This window comes from Pristis pectinata, chromosome 18 (assembly GCF_009764475.1).
Source record: "Pristis pectinata isolate sPriPec2 chromosome 18, sPriPec2.1.pri, whole genome shotgun sequence".
Classification (NCBI taxonomy): domain Eukaryota; kingdom Metazoa; phylum Chordata; class Chondrichthyes; order Rhinopristiformes; family Pristidae; genus Pristis; species Pristis pectinata.
In genome coordinates, this window is record NC_067422.1 from 5,913,512 (window position 1) to 5,932,501 (window position 18,990).

At 41.9% G+C, this 18,990-nt stretch overlaps 1 protein-coding gene across 1 annotated transcript; it reads left to right on the top strand.

Moving 5' to 3' along the window:
* Window positions 1-22: 22 nt before the first annotated feature.
* Window positions 23-13,392, top strand: kpna2 (karyopherin alpha 2 (RAG cohort 1, importin alpha 1)). Its single transcript, XM_052032718.1, has 11 exons — window positions 23-127; window positions 480-580; window positions 816-953; window positions 1,041-1,123; window positions 5,980-6,248; window positions 6,963-7,057; window positions 7,332-7,595; window positions 9,211-9,444; window positions 11,014-11,196; window positions 12,614-12,763; window positions 13,060-13,392. Exons 2-11 carry the CDS (start codon window positions 509-511, stop codon window positions 13,147-13,149), a joined length of 1,578 nt encoding a protein of 525 aa, XP_051888678.1. The 5' UTR covers window positions 23-127; window positions 480-508; the 3' UTR covers window positions 13,150-13,392.
* Window positions 13,393-18,990: the final 5,598 nt, after the last annotated feature.

The following is an 18,990-nucleotide window of genomic DNA, read 5'->3' on the forward strand; positions in this document are numbered from 1 at the left end:
GGAAATTTAAATAGCCCGGGCGCCGCGATTCCCGCAGTTCTGTTGGGAGCGTGGTGTGTGGGTCGGTGCAGCGGGCAACGCCGGGGCCGGTCGTGTGACTGCAGCTAACGTCCGTACAGAGCAACTGGTGTGTAAAGTTGACCCCGGTCCTTGTCTCCTAACAGCACTCAGTAGTAATTATGACCCTTAAAGGGACCCAGGCCGGTTCCCATTTGAGGCGTGGCGTGTCGGTGGAACTTCTTGTAACTTGTAAAAGCAAGTAACAGTCGCAAACTTTAGCCCACTGGGCGTTGCTTAAATATGCAATTGCCTTCACCAACTTTTCAGTTGCATTAGTCATTATTTTTAAATTCTAGGAAGTTTCCTTCTCGTTATAAACTCTGGTTGCTAAATGTGTACTTTGAGGTTGAATTGGGGGTATATTTAACTTGCTCCTTGCCCATTACGTCAAATACTTTTTTTTGTTCTATTGCATACAGTTTGATTTGAACGAGTTACTGGTGAGAAGATGTCGACCACAGCGAACGAGAATGCCTCCCCCCGTTTGACCAAGTTTAAGAACAAGGGGAAAGACGCCAATGTAAGTTTTGCAAACGCAGAGTCACTGTGAGTGTGGGAAATGCGGGAGGCAGATGGTGCCAGTGCAGACAAAAGTTAACCTTTATAAGGCTTGCAATCCACGGAAAAGGAGCGGAAACAAAATGGCAGGTTAAATGGCAGGGGAGGTATGTTCAAAGCAAAATGCAGGGTGTAAATTTTCTAGCGAGCGTTCCTAGTTGCATTTCTGCAAATGTCTTGATTTCCTTCTGTTGAAGGAATTGAGACGAAGGAGAATTGAAACCAACGTTGAATTGAGAAAAGCCAAAAAAGATGATCAGTTGTTCAAAAGGAGGAACGTGAGCAGTCTGCCGGATGAAGCTTTATCGCCTCTTCAGGAGAAGAACACTGTCCAGGTACCGCACATTTCATTGGCAGCTTATTTCACTGGGCTTTGCTTTTTGAGTGCTGTCGATAAACTTTTTTTCTTAACGTCTTATTAGATGCATATGAGTTTGGAAGAAATTATCCAAGGTGTTCAGTCCAATTACTTGGAAACACAACTTCAAGCTACTCAAGCTGCTAGGTAAGATAGCCTAATGTTTCATAGCAATTTGGAGATCTTTTACATTTGAGTTTCCATCCTGGAGATGGAAATTAACATCAATTTCTAAAGAATGACACAAGTATGGGCCTTGGGTAAGATGCCTTTCTGTAGAATTTGAATGTGTGAGAGAGAGGGTCATGGTTGGAGAGCAGTGGAGATTAGATAAGGAGCAGTATTTAGAGAATGTGCTGTTCTAAGTGTTCTGCAGAATAAATTTAAAACAAAGGATGTAGCCAGGGTCCTGCTATTTACTGTATACTTGCATTTAACTTCCCAAAATGCAATAGTAATACAGCATGGAAACAGGCCCTTCAGCCCATCTGGTCCCTGCCAAGCACTGCAAGTCCAGTTTGGCCCATTACTTTTCAAGCCCCTCCCCTCTATGTACCTATCCAAATGCCCCTTAAATGTTGCAATTGTACCTGCCTTGACCACTTCCTCTGGCAGCTCATTCCAGGTACTCTCTAGCTTCTATGTAAGGAAGTTACTTTGAATCTCTTAAATCTCTCCCCTCTTGTATCTGTGCTCTCTTGTTATGGACTCCTCATCCCTGGGGAGAAGACTGACTGTCCACTTTATCCATACTTCTCATGACTTCAAACTTTTGAGGTCACCCCTCATTCTCCCATGCTCCAAGGAATAAAGATTCAACATGGCCAACCTCTCCCATAACTCAGGCTCTCTAGTCCAGGTAGCTTCCTCTTAAATCTTTTCAGCACCCTCTCCAGCTTGACAATGTTTCCCCTAAAATAGGGTGACCAGAACTGTACACAATACTCCAAGTGTGGCCTCACCATCTACTTGTATAACTGCAACATAATGTCCCTACTCCTAAACTTGATGCTCTGATGAAGGCCAGCATGCTAAACACCTTCACCGTGCTGAAGGTGGCCATGTAAGTAGACAGCAAACTGTGCACTTGTGCTCCCAAGTCCCACTGTTCCATGACACTCGTCAGTGTCCTACCCTACCCTGGTTTGACTGTCCAAAATGCATCACCTCACACTTATCTAAGTTGAAATCCATTTGCCGTTCCTCATCCCATCTCCCTAACTGATCAAGGTCTCTTTACTTCATTATAACCCGCTTCAGTATCAACAAGACCCCCTAATTTAGTATGTCAGCAAACTTGCTAATCATGCCATATACATTAATATCCAAATCATTTACATAAATAAGAGGTCCCAACACTGACCACTGGGGCACCCCACTAGTTACAGGCCTCCAGTCAAAATCGGCCTTCAACCATTGCTCTCTGCTTCCTATCGTCAAGCCAATTCTGAATCCACCTCTCTAGCACCTAAATACCATGTGTGTAACCTTCCAGATCAGCCTGCCATGTGGGACCTTGTCAAAGGCCTTGCTAAAGTTCACATACACAACATTCACTGCCCTACCTTAATCTATCCCCATAGTTACCTCTGGAAAAACTCCAAAAGATTTCAGACATTATCTCCCCCACACACAACCATGCTGACTATTCCTGATCAGACCTTGACTATCCAAGTGATGGTCCCTCAGAATTCCTTCCAGTAGTCCCCTGCCTGTCCTTGATGCCCTTCTTGAACAATTAAACAACATTAGCCACTTTCCAATCTTCTGGAACTTTGCCAGTGGCTAATGATGAAGCAAGTATCTCTGCAAGAGCCCCTGAAATTTCTTCCTCGGCCTCCTATAAGGTCAGGGGGTGCACTTGGTCAGGCCCTGGGGATTTGCCCACCTCAATGTGCTTCGTGGCTGCAAATACCACCTTCCTTGTAATATGCATATGATCCAAGACCTCACTACTTATGACCCTCATCTCTCCCAACATCCATGATATTCTCCATAGTAAACACTGAGGAGAAAGACAAAAATCTCAGCCATCTCCTGCAGCTCCATACATGGGTGGCCCTGGTGGTCTGTAAGAGGACCTAGTCACCCTTGTACTATTAATATAACTGAAGGATTTCTTGGTATTATCTTTAACCCTGCCTACCAAATCCATCTCATACACCCCACCCTCCTGACTTCCCTCTTAAGCCTGGTCTTCACTTTTTATATTCATTGAGGGATTCATTTGTACCCAGCTGCCTGAACACTATGTATGCTTCCTTCTTCCTGACCAGAGCCTCTCTCTCTCATCAGGTGGGTTTTCCTGAACTTGGTATGTTTACTCCTCACCTTATTAGGAACACGTTGCCCTTGGACTCTTGATATAACCCTTTTAAAAGCCTCCCACTTGTCAACTATTCCTTTACCTTTAAATAGGCACCCAGCTGACTGTGGCTAGATCCTACCTAATGCTCTCAAAGTTGGACTTCAACTTGTGGACCTGTTCTACCTTCCATAACTATTTTAAAACTAATGGAATTGTGGTCACTGGACCCAAAATGCTCCCCAACTGCCACTTCAGTTACTTAGCCTTCTTCCCTAAGGGGAGGTCCAGTATTGCTCCTTCCTGAGTAGGTTCCTCGATATATTGTGAGGTAACTATCTTGGATGCAATGCACAAATTCCACCCCATCCAGGCCCTTTGCACTCTGGATGGCCAGTTGCTACCAGGAAAATTGAAATATCTCACTAGCACTACCCTACTATTCTCACAACTACCTGCAATTTTTTTTTTTTGACACATTTGCTCCAAGTTCCTGCTGTCTATAGTATACCCCTACCAAGGTGACCATCTTCTTAATTCTAAGTTCTACCCAAATGGCCTTGTTAGATGAACCCTCAAGAATATTCTCTAAGCACTGCTGTTATGCCCTCCATCAGAAAGGCAATGCCCCCTCCACTTCTGTCACACCTAAAGCATCAGCATCCCAGAATATTGAGCTGCCAGTCCTGCCCTTCTCTCAGCCATGTTTCTGTTATGGCCACAATATCCCAGTCCCTCGAGGCAATCCATGCCCTCAGTTTGTCCACTTTACTTGTTAAGCTACGTGCATTGAAATAGATGCAATTTAAAGCAGTGATCCTATCTGCCTTTTTAATGTACCTGTGGCTATCCTGATTGCTGGGCTTGCATGCTTTTGTTGCTGCATGTACCCCTGTCTTCTCACTGACTTCGGTCTCTCAAGTCCCACCCCCTACCAATCTAGTTTAAACCCTCCTGGTGGCAAAAGCAAATTTCCCTGCTTGGATATTGGACCCTTCTGCCAATGCCACACACTTGTCTGGATTAAACTCCATCTGCCATTTCTTCACCCAGTTTCCAAATGATCTATGTCCTGCTGTATCTTTTGACCACTGGTCATAGACCTCCTGTCAAGGAGATATCCCTGTTTTGTTTGACCAAGCCAACTTGCCATAGTTCCTGTATGACTTAATCTTCTGGAATGGTTTACCATGAGGGACCATGTTAAATACTTTAACATCCACTGCCCTACCCTCATCAATCATCTTCAGCTTAAAACTCTCTCAAATTGAGATGACCTCCCTCTCAAAGCCATGGTGTCTATTTGTAATGTCCATGCTTTTCCAGATGGAGTAACCAAGGCAAGTTATTTCAGTGTATACAATCTGTGTGCTGGTGGGGGAATCAAGTGGGCTGCTTTCATAGTTGTACAGCACAGAAATGGGTACCATCTCCATGCCAACCTCTGCCCATCTAAACTAATCCCATTTACCTGCATTGGGACCATATCCTTCTACACCTTATTTAAATGTTTAAATCCCTCTTAAACATGGCAATTGTGTCTTTATTATATAAGACTTTACTCCTCAGATCCCCTTTAACATTCCTTCCTCCCTGTAAACCTATTACCTTAGGTTGTCCCTTGGTCTCCTTTGCTCCAGGGAAAACAAGCCCATAACTAAAGTCCTCTAATTTGCTTTGTCCTGCATGGTAACAAGCTGCATGCTTTTTTTCTTTAACTCCTCATCTGGGCATGTGAGGAGGATTTCATTGCATTCCTTGTCTTTTGTAGATTGTGGACAGAAACTGTGAGTGTTGGTGAGGAAGTGTCACTTGAGCACCTGAGTTCTCCTTCCTTGTAGCTGTAGCTTTTCTAATGGATCTTCTGCATTCACTTGAAAGAAATGCCTCAATTAGCACTTTCATCAGAGTGCAAAGCCCAGTCCTGCAGTGGAGAATTGGCCTAGATGGCACTGTAACTGAGCAAAACACCAAGCTGCCTGAGTGTTAACACCTGAGCTGCATCTGGTGGGTTTATGTGACGATATTGCATACCCTCATTGATTACATCCCATTACATAAAAGTCTACTTTGGAAGCTTGTATGGACTCATTTGTGTTACTATAGTTGTATAATATTGGCTTTTTTATTTTTCTTCGAGTAGTGGTGTCCTTGCAAAAGCAGTGCCCTAATGTACAATACAAATTTCTTAGTATTTTGGTAGAAATGGTAAACTTCACTTCCCTCCAGGTTCTAATGTTTCCTCCAGTTGCCCTTCACTTTGCCATCTTTGGTATTCCCAAACACATTCACGCACCTCTGGAACTCCAGATCCCTACACGTTTACATACCACTATTTACATTCTTAAAAACTTGTGGTTATTCACTAGTTTCTTCAGTCTGATTAAAATGGCTGTTGCTGCCATTTTGAGAGTACTTGTGCAGTTCATATAACTTCATAATTTAATCTTGCAGCCTAGTTGCATGCTGTTGTACCCTTCTATTGCCTATGAACTTCCTAAATACAGAAGCTAGAACCTGCATGGTTATGTAGTAGAGCTTCAGTTCCGACCATATCAGTAATTGATTTTTAATGCTACCTTCCTGTTGGAAGAAATGAGTCCTTAAATCAATGATTCTTTCAGTGCACAGTGCTGTTTTTGTTTCATTTGATATTTAGCAATAGTATTAACCATTAATTCTCCATCTTTGTCCACAGGAAGCTACTTTCTAGAGAAAAGCATCCTCCCATTGACAAAATCATTCAGTCTGGGCTCATCCCCAAGTTTGTCACATTTCTTGGTAACTTTGATTGTAGTCCTATTCAGTTTGAAGCTGCTTGGGCTCTCACCAACATTGCTTCTGGAACATCAGATCAGACCAAGGCAGTTGTTGATGGTGGTGCTATCCTTGCTTTCATCAATCTACTGGCATCTCCACATCCCCACATCAGTGAACAAGCCGTGTGGGCGTTAGGAAACATTGCAGGTAATAGTCAATTTGTAACTCTATCTTCAGAAGGATGACTGTCCAAAAACTAACTTGTGATGAGTATAGCTCTTGTATTAAGCTGGGTAACAGCTTCAATTAAAAATCCTTTGCAGGATGGTGGGCTAAGATGAGATCTTTTAGTCACGTGTATGCAAAACACAGTGAAATACATCTTTTGCGTGGAGTGTTCTGCAAGCAGCCCACAAGTGTCGCCACACTTCCAGTGCCAACATAGCATGCCCATAACTTCCTAACCTCTACATTTTTGGAAAGTGGGAGGAAACCATAACACCTGGGGGAAACCCCCCACAGACACAATGTACAAACTCCTTAAACAGCAGCCAGAATTGAACCTGGATCACTGGTGCTGTGAGGTTTGCACTTAAGGACAATTTGCTGGTCCCTTCAAATTAGGATATCACATTTGGATGTATCCCTGCTTTTAGTACTGTTGATGCTTGTGGAAGGCTCCCCTGGAGTTAGTATCCCATAATGTTTTTGCCCCCTCTGATCACAATCATAAAATTACTTCTAACTTTGGTGCTAGTTGTTTATAAATTGTCCTTGGTTTCAATTGTGAATGTGGGGTGGGAAAATGAAGACAGTTTCGTTAATTCCTGATGGATGTCTACATTATCCTCTTGAAATATTGCCTTAATTTGGTTGATCATCTTTAAATTTTCTGGATAATGAAATGGCTGGTTGTTTTAGGTGATGGATCACACTACAGGGACCTGGTTATCAAGTGTGGAGCTCTTGACCCATTGATGGCATTGTTGGCTGTTCCTGAATTATCTGTATTATCGGTGAGCTCTGTTTTTCATTTCATGAAGCCTGTTAAATGGTTGAATTGCCTGAGGTTTTGATTATATTGGTAAATGCTGCTCCTAAATTTGGAGCATTTAATGTCATAGATACTTTGAATAAGCACTTTAGAATGTCTAAGGGTTCAATGTCCTACAACATGGATGAGTTCATCTGTTTGTGCTTGACATCTTGTGTGTAGCTCATTGGTTGTGTGTATATAATATATTAACTTTTGCTCAGATTGAATGATGGTATTTGTAACTTACCTTCCAGTCTAGTTATCTAAGAAATGTAACGTGGACGCTGTCCAATCTCTGCCGCAACAAGAACCCATCTCCTCCAATTGAAGCAATAAAACAGATTCTGCCAGCCCTTGTACGCCTTCTACAACACAATGACAAAGAAGTTCTTGCAGACGCATGCTGGGCTATTTCTTATCTCACAGATGGTTCCAATGATCGCATTGACGTGGTGGTGTGCACCGGGGTCGTACCACGCTTGGTGCAACTGCTCTCGTCGTGTGAACTTGCAATTGTAGTAAGTTTGCTTTTAAAATGAGAATCTCAACTGCTTGGTTTCTCAGTTATTAGAAATGAAACTTGGATTAGAGATATAAATGAGCAAAGCTGGAGTGAGTTGAGTCAACCTGTTGTGAACTTGGACTACAATTTGAAGTGACTCTACTGAGCTGTACTAAATTATGAAACTGCTGTGTAGCAGTTATAAACCAGAACTGAATATTAGCAAAGTTCAGCCTTTAATGTAAACTCCTTATCTTCATCTGATGTAATAACCTGCTTAAATTCCCAGAAAACGGGCTATGAACATGTAAATGGGTTCTGTTGAATATCATTTTGTTCTTTTACAGTTGATAGTTGTGTAGTGATTATCTCATTACCTGACTGACAAGTTTAAATGACTTTTTCTTCTCCACATTAAGAGGAGATTGCTGGGGCTCTAATGGAATTTGAGTCTTTAGCCATGGGTGAAGTAGTGTGCTGCATGACTGACCAACTTGTTTAAGCCCATTGGGTCAACTACAGAGTTGATTGGTAGGTTAAATGGGTGGAGAAATTGATATGAAATTTAATCCAAATGCATCCCCATTTTTTGGGAGGACTAAACACTAGGGTATAAACAATGAATGGTAGGACCCCAGGAAGGGCTGAGGAGCAGGGGTGTAATGTGTCCAAAGATCTGAAGTCAGCAGCAGCACAAGTAGTGGTTAAGACACTTATCTGGGGCACAGAATAAGAGGAGATTATGGGGCAATTGTATAAAATGGTTAGCCACAGCTAGAATGTTTGCCATTCTGGTTGTTATACTATAAGGATGCAATTGTAGTGAAGGTGCAGAGGAGATTAACAGGGATGTTTCTTGGGGTAGAGTATTTCAGCTCTGAGGAGGTAAGTGGGGGTTGTTTCCTAGAGTGTATGGGGCTGAGAAGTTGCTTAATTAAGGGCATGGAGAGGGTAACTGTGGTCATAAATTACAGCACAGAAAACTAGTCCTTTGGTCAAGTTCATCCATGCCAACCATGTTGCCTAACTGAGCTGGTCCCATTCCCCTGCATTTAGCCCATATCCCTCTAAACCTCTCCTATCCATGTACCTGTCCAAATATCTTCTAAATGTTGTAAATGTACCTGCCTCTACCACTTCCTCTGGCAGCTTGTTCCATGTGTGTGACTTTCCCCTGTCCTTAACCTATGCCCTCCATTTTTGTACTCTCCTACCCTGGGAAAAGACTTCCCCATAGGTGTTCATAAGAGGGCAGGCTTTTAAGGTAAGAGATTAAGAGGAGATTTGAGGAATTATTTTCAGAGGGTAGGTGAAGCTTGGAACACTGCCTGAGGGGTGGTGGAGGCAGGTATTACCACATTTGGATATTTCAAGAAATTGAAATAACATGGAATAGAAATCTGGGGAAAATGAGGATGGCTGACAGTGTGCTAAAGACCCCTTTTTATATTGAGTTGTAATTGAGCTGAGTAATGGACCTTAGATGATTTAAGTATGATTGTATGGATTTCAGGAAACTTTAGCTGCCTAGGTTTAGGAGGAGGTTATATCAAGGTGGTTAGGGAGAAGGATTTGGAATAGTGTACTGTTTCTTCAGCTTCCTAAATTGATCTGCTCTTTTCTTCCCCCAGACTCCTGGTCTCAGGGCAGTGGGCAATATAGTGACTGGTACAGATGACCAGACACAGATAGTGATTGATTCGGGTGTGCTGAATTTGTTTGGTGCTCTACTTGCTCATCCAAAAAGCAACATCCAGAAAGAGGCTGCGTGGACCATCTCAAACATCACTGCAGGGAAGCCAGAACAAATCCAGGCAGTTATTGACAATGGGCTGGTGCCATACCTCATTCAGTTGCTCAAAAAGGTGAGTAATGTATTTTGGGATGGCAGCTGATCTTGTAGTAATGTCATGACTATTGCAGGTAGGAGATTCTCTTCAGCTATCTAACACATTGCATTAAGTATTGACTATCTTGATGAACTATTTGCACTTGAGTGGACTTGATCCCATGGCACTACTTCTAAAGCTGAGCGTAGGAGTTCTCCCTATTGTATTGGGATAACACTTGAGGCTGAAGAGGGATTTCTTGGTTTGTAACTCTCTAAGCCAGAGAGATTGCGGGTATTGAGTCAACGGCCAAGAAGTTTTCAACTACAGGGAACTGAGGATAGGAGAACTTGTGTGAGCAGAAAATTGGAAGTCTCCATTGTACTGAATGGCAGAGCAGGATCAATGGCTCATGGCACTTCTAGTCAACATTTATAACCACTTGGGGTTGGCCAAAGGAAATAATCTTTGTGGAAGCTTGTCTGCAGACTGGCTCCCATGTTCAATTAGCTGGAAGTGGTTTTGAGGCAAATGAGGTGACAACATGACTGGCTTTCTTGATTCTATTAAATGGATCTGCCAGATGTGTATGGGATGAACCTGTCCTTCTGGCAGTAATTGACACCACAGTTGCAGTTGGACTACTACACAATCCTGGAACAATTTAAAACATAGCCCCATGTTCCCCAAGCTCCTGAAAACACACAAGTGCTCCAGTACACTGGTTTTGGTTCTGGAGTTGCTCACAGTGGGTACCCCTGTAATTTAAAGGACACCTGCTCAGGCAGGGCCACTAACAGTGATGCTGTGCCCAGTCTGGGGCAAACCTACCCTCCCTGCTGCTGCACAATGAATCTCTCCCTCTCTTGGTAAGGAGAGGCTTCCTTTCAAGGACTCTTTTTTGGGGAGTGGCCCACCCATCACCAGTCCTTTGTAGGCAGCTTCTCCAGCCTGAACACGGGCTCATTCATTGCTAAATGTGTACCAGGTTTCTAGCACAGCAGCTTGAAGCAACAGGGCAGCAGTTCACCAGGTTCCCAGCACAGCCAAGCTGTCAGTAATACATCTCCTGCAATAACCCCTATCTGTATAGATTCCATTAATGCATGCTCATTCCTGGAAATGCATTCTGTATGTTAAGTGGAATCTATGTAGTTGCTGCAGATTTTAATGTATTCAGCTTGTTGCAAGATATCAGGTTACTGAGCCTCTGCAATTCCTCCTGACCAGTCTGTAAGCTTCAGTAACCAGACCCACAATACCAGATTGCAAGAACTGATGCAAAAGTAATGTTTTCTAGCTCCCTGAGATGAAAAATTGTAACTGGGCAGCATAATTAGTGGACAAAAACCTTCCTCTCTGTGTGCCCCCCCCCCCCCCCCATCCTGACAATGTATTCTATCTAATAGCAGCCCCAGATTTATTGATGCATTACTCAAAGCAATGACTTGAGCAAGAGCACCACCATGAGCAGTTAATTAAATAATCAGGTGTTGGGTTTAATTTGATTTGCTGAGGGGCTGCTGCTGTCTTGGATCTGGCTGGGCTGTTCTGGGTGTTGCTTTTGTTTTATACCACATGTATTAATGTTCATGTATTTTGCAGGGTGACTTTAAAACTCAGAAAGAAGCTGTCTGGGCTGTGACCAATTACACCAGTGGTGGCACAGTTGAACAAATTATCTACCTCGTTCAAGCTGGAGTTGTTGAGCCATTATTGGCACTGCTATCAGTCAAGGATTGCAAGACCATCCAAGTCATTTTAGATGCCATTACTAATATCTTCCTGGTAAGGTTAAGTGCCATGGCATGTTAGTACTTGGCTGTCATCTGGTACCAAACATCTAAATTTTTTTGATTAATTCACAATTTTCACTCAAGTCACACAATATGAAAACAGGCCCTTCAGCCCAACTGATACATGCTGACCAAGGTGCCATCTAAGCTGGTCCCATCTGACTGATTCTGACCCACATCCCTCGACTTTCTCTATCCATGTACCTGTCCAAGTGCCTTTGGTATACATGTGAAAATAGTGAAGCTGCAATATCAGTACTACAGAAATATAATTTGGTTCTTTCACTATACTAGTTGTAATATCTTGTCCCTGTGGCTTTTCATGAAGATTGCCCAATATTGATGTATACTATACTTGACTGAATCCCCACTTCTGTTTAAGCCATACTGGTTACATCCTAGTTCCAAAATTACTAGCTATTATCTCCTGAGCAAAGAGGCTGAAAGTAGGACATTAGTCTGTTGTAATGACTTTAATGTAGTGAACTAGAGCAAAACTTAAACTACTGGAGGAACTTGGTGGGTCAAGCAGCATCTGTGGAACCAAGGGATGGTCAACATTTTAAGGTTGAGGCATTGATTGTAGGGTTTTGACCTGAAATGTTGACCATCCCTTGAGTTCCACAGATGCTGCTGAGTTCCACCAGTTTGTTTTCTGCTCCAGATTCCGGTATGTGCTGTCCCTTGTCTCCCTAGTAAATTAGATCTTGACACCACAAACCTTGTATTGAAGTGGTAAGCTTTTAATAACTGGCTAGTGATTTTTAAATTTAAAACTTGCCTACTTGCACAAGTAATACTAATGTAGCTCATCTGGAACAGCAAAATGGGGTTGTAATTCAGCAACTTGAAGAAATGAATGGAGGAAAACAGCACTAAGAATCAATGATTTGCTTAATTTTTTGGAAATAGCTTTAAGTCAGTGTTACCACTGCAGTTTTTTCAATTTCCAACATCTGGTTTTGATTCTCATTTGGGGGAGTGAAGTGTTACTGGGGGTAACAGGAATGCAGATTTGCAATCAGTTCAGCCAGGATCTTGGGGCAGCACATTGATGCAAAAGGTAGAGCTGCTGTCTCTCTGCTCCAGCAGTTGAGTTCAGTCCTGACCTCTAATGCTGTCTGCAACTACATCTTTCTCTGAATGCTCCGTTTTCCTTGCACGCCCCAAGGACATGCTGATTTCTACATTAAGTGGCTGCTGCTTGCTCCTGATGTGATTGGAGAATTGGAGTGACATTTATGGGCATGAGTGGTTACAGAGAAATGAGTGGGGAAGTTGGATTGATGGGATTACTGAGAGCTGGGATGAACTCTGGTTGAAATGCCTCCCATATCATAAGGAAACTTATGGAAAGTATTCTTGTCTGTGCCTTGAGCTTGGTTTTCAAGTATTTTTATTTATTCCAGACTGCAGAAAAAGTTGGTGAAACAGATAAGCTTTGTTTAATTATTGAAGAATGTGGAGGTCTGGATAAAATTGAAGCTCTACAGTCCCATGAAAATGAACTGGTATACAAAGCATCACTGAATCTGATAGAAAAATACTTCTCGGAGGAGGTAAGTGTTTTGGAGATAGGATCTAGTTTCAATCCACTATTGATGTTTCATTTTAAAATGAGACTGAAGTGAAAGAATTAAACTTGGGCTCATTTCACACTAACATACTGATCAAGCAGTCCTGATGTATGAGGTTAATTTTGTTGCATTAACTACTCAACTACCATGTTTCTGCAGGGTAAATGTTAAATACTGGATTTTCATGATAGGAAGAGGCAGTTTTGTTTTTAGGCATCTTCATACAATTTTGGTATTCTCAGAAGCTGAACTGGAATTTTTGCATTTTGTATTCTTAGGTAGAGGAAGACCAGAGTGTTGTACCAGATGCCACTGAAGAGGCTTTTACATTTCAGACTGAGAACCCTAGTATAAAATTTGACTTTTGAATTCCTTCAAACATTAAAATTGACTGGGTTTACAATCTTGTTTTTCTCCTGACTGCCTTACTTGTCTAGCACCTGTACTTGAGTATTTTCTTGTACATTTGTATAAATTGTTACCTGGTGTAAACTTGTAATTAGAATGTAAATATTTCTCTGAACTGTCACTATTTTATTTTGCCATTTAAGAAGGCATGTGTGCATTGAGATTCTAACTTTAAATAAAGTATTCAGGAAATTCTCTTCAAATCTGTAGGTTGTATTTAAGAGTAACCTGTGTCACTCTTCAATTCCTTGATTCATTACATGCATGTAAAGTTCCAATTTTACAATATTTACATTCCCACTGAACTTTATCAAAACATTGCCCATTCTGATCACCATCTTTGCTTCCTCTATTGTTAAAATGCCTTGATCCTGTGACACTTGGTTTGAGTGGATACCTACAGTAGCTGGGGATGTGTAATGGGAGTGATAGATCTGCTTTCTGATTTTACCTTGCATTAAATTGCTCTATCAGGACTTGGCAGGAGAATTCCCATTGGTCTCATTCTTCTATTTATCTAAACACTACAGTATTCTTGCAGTTCTTCCACCATTTCTTTCAGTACTCTGGGATGCATCCCATCAGGACCAGGGGACTTGTCTACCTTTAGGCCCACTAGTTTGCTCATCACTACCTCTTTAGTGACAGCAATTGTATCGAGGTTCTTGCCTCCCATCGCATCCATAATATCTCTCTTTGGCATGCTAGACACGTCCTCCACCATGAAGATTGACACAACATAGTCATCCAAGGCCTTGGCCATTTCCATGTTACCCAATATTAATTTCCCCCTTCTCATCTTCCAAGGGACCTATGTTCACTTTAGCCACCTTTTTGTGCTTTATATAATTATAAAAACTTTTACTATGTTTTTATATTTTGTGCTAGTTTACTTACATAATCTATCTTCCCTTATTGCTTGCTCAGTGGTTCTTTGTTGCTTTTTAAAGTTTTCCCAATCTTCCAGTTTCCCATTACTCTTGGCAACTTTGTATGCCTGAGCTTCTAGCTTTGATGCCTTTTATTTCCTTAGTTATCCAAGGTTGGCTCTCCCCACCCTTAATGTCCTTGCTTTTAACTGGAATATACCTTTGTTGAGCACTGTGAAAAATCTCTTTGAAGTCTTCCATTGTTCCTCAACTGTCCCATCATTTAGCCTGTGTTCCCAGTCTATGATAGCCAACTCCTCCCTTATCCCGTTATAGTCTCCCTTATTTAGGCAAAATACACTGGTTTTAGATCGAACTATTGCACCTCCATTTGTCTGAGAAATTCAATCATACAATGATCACTCTTTCAAGGAGGATCCCCAACTACAATATCATTAGTTTTATCTGTCTCATTGCACAGGACCAGATCTAAGATAGCATTTTCCCTTGTAGATTCACTAACATGCTGTTTGAGAAAGCTATCATGGATGCATTCTATGAAGTCCTCCTCAAAACTGCATTGACCAACTTGATTTGCCCAATCTATGTGGAAGTTAAAGTCCCCCATGACATTTGCCGTTCCATTCTTACATGCATTAAATTAAGGGCAGCGCAATGCTATTACAGTGCCAGTGATCGGGGTTTGATTCCCATCGCTGTCTGTAAGGAGTTTGTACGTTCTCCCGTGTCTGCGTGGGTTTCCGCCGGGTGCTCCGGTTTCCTCCCACATTCCAAAGACATATGGGTAGGTTAATTTGGGGTTTAAAATGGGCAGTGTGGACTCGTTGGGCCGGAAGGTCCTGTTACCACGCTGTAAATAAATTTTTTTTTAAATTTAATTTAAATTTTTTTTAAAAATTAAGAATTTATATATTTCTTGGTTTATTGCCCGTGCCTCTAATGTTATTATTCAGTGGCCTAGAGACAACTCCCACCAGTGATTTTTTTTTTTCCTTCACTATTCCTAATCTCTACCCAGATGGACTCAATATTCTGCTCCTTAGATCTTATATCATCTCTTACTATCGCCCTGATATTCTTAATTAAGAGTGCTACCCCACCTTCCTGCCTATCCTTCTGTATTACCTGCTACCCTTGGATATTTAATTCCCAATCATCTCCACCCTGCAACCATGTTTCTGTCATGACCACTAAATCACACCCCTTTGTACTGATTTGTGCCACAAGTTCACTGACCTTGTTTCAAATACTACGGGCATTCAGATAAAGTGCATTTACACTCACTGTCCGTTTAGAATCTTTGCATATGACTTTTCTGTTCTCCACTCTTACTTTCCTCTTTTCTAACCTTTGCTCTGGTCTCTGTTTTGCTTCCCTCTGTCTTTCCGCATAGATTTCCATCCCCCTTCCATGTTGGTTGAAACGCTCACCAACAGCACAAGTAAACAATCCCTCTAGGACATTGATCCCGGTCCTGCCCAGGTGTAGACCGCCTGGTTTGTACTGGTCCCACCTCCCCCAAAACTGGTTCCGATGCCCCAGCAATCTAAAACCCTCCATCCCGCACCACTGCTCAAGCCACATATTCATTGGTATTGGTTTATTGTCACTGGTACTGAGGTACAGTGAAAAGCTTGTCTTACAAATTGATCATACAGGTCAATTCATTACACAGTGCAGTTACATTGAGTTAGCACAGAGTGCATTGATGTAGTACAGGTAAAAACAGTAACAGTACAGAGTAAACAGCATCCTAACTATGCTCCTATTCCTACCCTGACTAGCCTGTAGCACAGGTAGTAATCCTGAGTTTATTACCATTGAGGTCCTTTTTAATCTAGCTCCCTAAATTTGGCTTGTAGGACCTCATCCCACTTTTTTCCTATATCGTTGGTACCAACATGCACCACAACAACTGGCTGTTCACTCTCCCCTTCCAGAATGCCCTGCAGCCGCTCTGAGACATCCCTGACCTTAGCACCAGGGAGGCAACACACCAACCGGGGGTCCCGTTTGCAGCCACAGTCGCACCCGTTTGTTCCCTTTACCATGGAATTCCCTACCACTATAGCTCTGCCACTCTTTTTCCTGCCCTCCTGTGCAACAGGGCTACTCACGGTGCCATGATCCTGGCTACTGCTGCCTTCCCCTGATGAGCCATCTTCCCCAACAGTATCCAAGCAGTATGTCTGTTTTGGAGGGAGATGAACACGACTCCTGCACTACCTTCCTGCTACTGCTCTGCTTGTTGGTCACCCATTCCTTATCTTTCTCTAGACCTTTAAACTGCGGTGTGACCAACTCACTAAACGTGCTATCGGTAACATTCCCAGCTTCGCACATGCTCCAAAGTGAATCCACGCGCAATCTCCAGTGCCATCATGCAGTCTGTCAGGAGCTGCAGCTGGACACACTTCCTGCACACGTAGTCATCAGGGACGCTGGTAGCCTCCCTGAGTTCCCAAATTGCAGAAGTGAAACTCCCAAGCACAAGCACAGAGACTCATCTCTTTTCAAATCTCCCACTCCAAATCACGTTCCTGCAAGGTGAAAATTACATCTGGAAGTTTCTTTCCAGAAACTTGCATCTGGATCAAGCTAGTATCAAATTTTTCAAATATCAACAATTTGATAGTAAGCTATGTCTTGAGGATGGGACAAACCATCTATTATACCTAACCCAAGTCTATTGAGTAATTTGGAATTCAAGTTTCAAGTTCTTTCATTCACCTTCTGTGGTAGTCTATTCCCTAATGAGGTTTGGATTTGAAGTTACTCATTTGAGTTGAGAAGTGGGCCTCTCCGCCCCTTAAATCAGCAGCTTAATATGATTATTGTTCATTTGTCACCTTGATTTTTTGCATTTTTTTTAACCTTTCACCTCCCATGTCTGCCTTAAATATTTAAAGACTTTGGAACTCTTTGTCAAAAGGCAGTGGATGTAAAGGCATGCACCCCTCGATGTTTGACTTGTCTGTCTTTAGATGGGCAACCCCTTCATTAAACTAGAATAATTAATAGAATAAGGGGAACCAGTGGATGTGGTCTTTTTGGATTTTCAGAAGATCCACAGGTTAATGAGATTAGCGTACATGGAATTACAGATAATATATTTGCATGGAAAGAGAATTGTTTGTCAGATAGAAAGCAGATTGGGAGTAGATAGATCCTTCTTGGATTGGCATCCTCTAATTATGGATGGAAGAGGTCACACCTTGTGGCCTGAGGCCATGAAGGATTTAAAAACTAGGAAGACAATTTCACAAGGGAGCTGTTGAGTGACTGGGAGCTAATATAGTGTCAAAAGTACAGGGCCTCAAGTGAGTGGGACTAGATCTGATGAGATATACATGGCTGAGTTCTGAACAAGTTGAAGTTTGGAGGATTCCAGGAATACTGGAAAAAATGTATATTGATAGATCATTTGCTTTGTGGCTGATAAAATAATTTACTTTGCTTGTAAAGCTTTGAAACCCATGTGTAGAATGAACACCCTGAATTGAGTATTTCCTTAAAGCCTAAAGGAAAATAAGTTCTATATCTTTTTAGTTGTTTTATCATGGCTGTAGATTTGCATCTTTTTTAGATCAATGTTTTTAGTCTGCTCCTTTGTGTGCAAAAACCTTTGATAGACTTGCCAGTCTTACTATAGGTGTTTTCACAAGAATGTAAGAACCAGCCCAAGCTTGGGTGGACAGTTTTCTTAGAAAGAATGACCATATTCACTCTTCTGATTCATATTCCAGGCAATGAACGCAGCCATCACATCTTTCTGGTTTTGGAAAGGTTCTTGTCTCTGACTTTACCTCTACATTTTACAAATGGTACTGTTTCTCTAATCTCTAAAACTTTGAAAACAGCCTGGACTATCAGCTTTCTACCTGGAATCTTCAAGTGTATTATTGATGAGCAAGAATCTCAAAAGAGGAGTTAATAGTGCTATTGCAAAGTAAATAGCTTGTTAAATTCATCGGATGTGGAAAACCTACTCGATGTAAACAGCAGATACATCTGCTTTATACAAATAGTTTCTATAATGCCAATAAGGACTTGATAAAACCCACTTTAACATTTTAAAAAAGTTAATCAAAATTTGCAGAAGCACAAACAGACATGTCTAACACAGGTGGCAATGATTAATTCCACCGGTAGATAAATCCATTCAAGGCAGTAGCATAGTGGTATACAGTTGGGAAGGAACATCCCTGGGAATTCTCAACATTTATTCAAATTTCCATAAAATGGCTTCATGTCAAAGCAGACAAGGAAATATCCTGATTACCACCTAACCCCCCTCCCTGATGGATCAATGCGGCCAGTCCCCAGGTAATGAATAGTTGATTTTGTCTCCACAAGTTGGAAAACACACAAAAATTACGATATGGTAACTGTACCTCCACAGTATTGTAATGAATGGCATCAAACATGCATAAGATTGATAAAGAATAATCACTAAAAGTGGAGAGAGAGAGAGGCAACTAGTTCTGATACTCATAGGGACGAACTTCTGTATGAATGTTGGACTTTTGAATTTAGTAATATAATGGGTGTAAGTCCATAAGTCAGGCATTCTTAACCTGGGGATAGCCCGTATTCTTCCACATTAAACACAAGTTGAATGAACCACAGAGTAACTCAGACACAGAACGTGCTTTGGGTGGGAACTTTATTGTGAACGAGTGGCTGGTAGCAGCATCACTGACTGAGTGCTGTTGGAGGTAGCTGCTAGATTGGGTCTGTGGCAGATGGAGCAAACCAATTCAAGAGCTGAACATCCTCACAAATACACCAATTGTATTTGTGTCTACCCATAACCACATAGGTAGGGATGATCAGTGCACATTTATGGAGACAAAGTCCTGTATTCACACTGAGTATACCATCATTTGGCATTACCATGAGCTGAATGGG

What these genes read in the sequence shown, in the direction of transcription:
- kpna2 (XM_052032718.1), top strand. Translation starts at nt 509, where the DNA reads ATGTCGACCACAGCGAACGAGAATGCCTCCCCCCGTTTGACCAAGTTT. An exon ending in CGTGTGAACTTGCAATTGTA is followed by an intron (nt 7,596 to 9,210) that starts GTAAGTTTGCTT and finishes TTCTTCCCCCAG; the next exon opens with ACTCCTGGTCTCAGGGCAGT. An exon ending in CCATTACTAATATCTTCCTG is followed by an intron (nt 11,197 to 12,613) that starts GTAAGGTTAAGT and finishes TATTTATTCCAG; the next exon opens with ACTGCAGAAAAAGTTGGTGA.